The following is a 3605-nucleotide window of genomic DNA, read 5'->3' on the forward strand; positions in this document are numbered from 1 at the left end:
ACCGGCACACCCCACGTGGGGTGTCTACTACACTAGGGCATGGGTGGGGAGGCCCAGGGTGAGGGGCGAGGCAGAGTACCTTTGCCTCTACCCTGTTCTCCTCCACAAAACTGCCCCTCCTCCTCAAGCCTGCCCCTCAAGTCAAAGGTTCCATATATGACCTCACTGGGTAGTGATGCCCTCACAGGCATTCTCAGAGTTTCCATGGCAGCATAACTGTGCAAACGGGCTGCACTCAGAGAAACTTCTCTACCAGTTCTCCACCAGATACCAATCTTTTTGGCTGTCTGTGTGAGAATGTGTGACCGGATAGTGTATGTGTACTCTAACCTGTGCTCTGTTCCCTGGGTGGGCAGTGCAGCAGGTACACCCAGACAGGGCAACTCTACAGGAGGTATGATACACACACAACCTCACCTGGCTGGCACATGTTCCTGTGGGGGTTGCCAACTACGTACAGCTGAGCACTTTCCCAGATGTAAGTAATACCGGTGACCTGGGACGCCTTCAGGGACGCACAGTTCTCACTGCTGAGGACAAGTGAAAGGTCATCCCTGGACAAGCGTGCAGGATGGTTCTGAGCTTTATAAATGTAGCCTTACCCTTTGGGCTACAGGATGCTTCCATTCAGACCCTTTCCTGATTGGCCTCTTAACAAAAGACAAGTGCATTTTTGTTGGCAAATTGTTAATGGAGCGGTTTGAGGAACAGGGCCACTCTTGAACCGCACCTTCAAACCCAGGCACCACTGTACTATCATGGAGACATCTATATCGGTCCCCTCAGACACATCCCTTACTGAGTTGCTGAGTACTAGGGGAGAGGGTGTTGCCATATTGATGGGAAGACCATAAGAACGAAGGGGGGGGTGATGAAGTGCTAATGAGACTGGAGGGCTGAGGAGATGGTGTCCCAGGAGGCTGGGTTGATGTGAGCCTAGACTTGGTACCCAGAACCCGGTTCTGAGTCTCCTGATCACTCTGCCTCAGTATTTGTCCTTGTTCTAATCGACATAAAAGTATTAGACAGCTAGAGTTCAGTGTGGTTGAAATAGGCAGTATAAATGGGGCCAAGAAGGGTTGCCAAGGTGGGCAGGGTTCTTAACCAATTTATATTAGATTATTTTTTCCAAAACTTGAAAGACATTTCCATGAAAGCCTCAGAAGTGACAGACTGCAAGAAATGTTTTCTCTGTTGCGGAAGGGAGAGATGGAGAGGATCATGATTGCAATTACTTTCGGGTTCTACTGTTTTCCCTGGGAACGGTGAAGAGACTTCCTCATCTGCTGCAGCCCTAGGCTCTAGGGATTGCTTTTGCAGCCAGTGTCCCTTCTCTAGGGACTCATAGAGATGATGGGCCAAGGCTGTGTTTTGGACGTCAAGTAGATTAAAAGGTCTTCAGCCAGAAACTGGGAGAGACATGAGAGGGAAATTCTGGCAGGAGACTGTGCACAGCAGAAGTGACTGATCAGTTCTGATTTTCTTTGCAGCAGCAGTGCCTCCCGTTTCTCGTCCTACACCTGGTCACTACCATGTCCTGTACCGCGGGTGTGGAGAAACGCAGTTGGGCTGGCACGGGGAGACATACTGCCTGGTTGGTGGCTACCGGCTCTACGGGGATGTTCCTTTGGCCACGCCAGCTAAGGTAGAAGCAGAGAAGCCAGTCCCCAGACGTGCTCCGAAGAGAAAGCACTCTCTGGAATGGTCGGACGAAGACCTGGGTTGCCCCAGACCCAAAATCCGGCGATTGGAGCTTTCAAGCAGCACAGGAATACAAGGTGCTTTGATTGTCAAGCAGGGTGGCCCAACCTCTGGGCACATCGCCTCTGCAAGAGCCACAGTAAACGCATGTCCCATATTTGCTCTTTCAAGGTCGGCAGCAGGGAGTCCCCTCCTAAAGAAGGTTCTCTCTCATTGCCACACTATCCAAGGTTGCCACAAATGTTCCTTCCTGTGGGCCTCATCAGGCTAAGGGCAGAGTTGTCTCTTTGCTTCTCTGAGTCGCACCATGTGGTCTTAGTAACACCTCTTCACCCTGTTGACCATGTTTTTCACGGGGGCTGCTGCTGAGACTTTATCTCATCCTTTCATGGTAGAGAGAGAGAGGATTCTAATGAATTTTACTTCCACGGGAGAGGGGAGTGTTATGATTATGTTGTCATTTTCTATGATGTCCTTTTGTCATGAATTTCTTTTCAATTTCATGTTAAAATGGGCCCACCATTTCCACTTTGTGAGGTCATTCAGCACCCTCGTTTTGCACCTTTAACATCTCTCTCAGTATCACTTGGAAATGTTTGAAATGGCATGAGCTTGTCCTCACATTCCTATCAGCTGTAAATCCGGAGCCCCAACATGAACCTAACCATTGAACAGAACACCTCTCCACTACCTGTGTAACACTGGGTAGGCCCCTTACCCTCTTGGTCTTTTTAAGTCCATAGTTGTAAAAATGTGAAGGTGCTATGAATTTATATTTGGGGCAGGACAAGGTAGAGAAGAGTGTGTCTTTGCTTTTATTCTTCCAAACTGGAATGTCTTCCCTCTCTTCCCCTTGGAAGATGCTCCTTTGGCCACGCCAGCCAAGGTGGAAGCAGAGAAGCCAGTCCCCAGACGTGCTCCGAAGAGAAAGCACTCTCCGGAAATGCCGGACGAAGACCTGGGTTGCTCCAGACCCAAAATCCGGCAATTGTAGCATGGTGCCAGGAGGCGGACCCCACAGAATCTTGCAGGTGAGCCATCCTGAAGAGAAGGCAATGGTTTAAATGCCTAAGGCAGGGAATGCCTCTTCCTGCACTGACACCACCACACCCCCCCCCCCCCCCGCGCCCACTGCCCACTGCCACAGATTAGAACCTGCATCTTTTTGTCTGAGCCTTCCCCAGCCAGGAGCCTCCTTCTATACTAAATGGCCATAAGCCAGGAGCCTCAGAAACTGAGGTTTGTAATGAGAGTCTGCCCTGAACATCCCAGGGCTGAAGCTGGCCTGGAAGAAACCCTGACGTTCCTCTGCTTAATCCTCAGGGGCCCCTTTGTGAGCTGAAGAAAGAAAAGTCTAGAAAAAACGGATACCTGGGAGGGGAAGATGGCAGAAGAGTAAGACACGGAGATCACCTTCCTCTCCACAAATACACCAGAAATAAATCTACACGTGGAACAACTCCTACAGAACACCTACTGAATGCTGGCAGAAGACCTCAGACCTCCCAAAAGGCAAGAAACTCCCCCACATACCTGGGTAGGGCAAAAGAAAAAAAGAAAAAACAGAGACAAAAGAATAGGGACGGGACCTGCACCAGTGGGAGGGAGCTGTGAAGGAGGAGAGGTTTCCACACACTAGGAAGCCCCTTCGCGGGAGGAGAGTGTGCGTGGCGGAGGGGGGAAGCTTTGGAACCGTGGAGGAGAGCACAGCCACAGGGGTGCGGAGGGCAAAGCGGAGAGATTCCCGCACAGAGGATAGGTGCCAACTGGCACTCACCAGCCTGAGAGGTTTGTCTACTCAGCTGCGGGGGTGGGCGGGGCTGCAAGCTGAGGATCGGGCTTTAGTCAGAGCGCAGGGAGAGGACTGGGGTTGGTGGAGTGAACATAGCCTGAAGGGGTTAGTG

The 3605-nt window shown here is 51.1% G+C and overlaps 1 protein-coding gene across 1 annotated transcript; it reads left to right on the forward strand.

Moving 5' to 3' along the window:
- Positions 1–297: 297 nt before the first annotated feature.
- On the forward strand, positions 298–3107 carry LOC132508268 (DPEP2 neighbor protein-like). Its single transcript, XM_060128287.1, has 4 exons — positions 298–364; positions 1491–1645; positions 2588–2732; positions 3025–3107. Exons 1-3 carry the CDS (start codon positions 298–300, stop codon positions 2693–2695), a joined length of 330 nt encoding a protein of 109 aa, XP_059984270.1. The 3' UTR covers positions 2696–2732; positions 3025–3107.
- The last annotated feature ends 498 nt before the right edge of the window (positions 3108–3605 follow it).

This window comes from Lagenorhynchus albirostris, chromosome 17 (genome assembly GCF_949774975.1).
Source record: "Lagenorhynchus albirostris chromosome 17, mLagAlb1.1, whole genome shotgun sequence".
Lineage (NCBI taxonomy): Eukaryota > Metazoa > Chordata > Mammalia > Artiodactyla > Delphinidae > Lagenorhynchus > Lagenorhynchus albirostris.

Bases quoted from the DNA above. Each gene is read 5' to 3' on its own strand.
- LOC132508268 (XM_060128287.1), top strand. From the start codon at position 298: ATGTGTGACCGGATAGTGTATGTGTACTCTAACCTGTGCTCTGTTCCC. The intron at 365-1,490 runs GTACACCCAGAC...TTTTCTTTGCAG, and splicing joins CTGGGTGGGCAGTGCAGCAG to CAGCAGTGCCTCCCGTTTCT. The intron at 1,646-2,587 runs GTAGAAGCAGAG...ACGCCAGCCAAG, and splicing joins CTTTGGCCACGCCAGCTAAG to GTGGAAGCAGAGAAGCCAGT.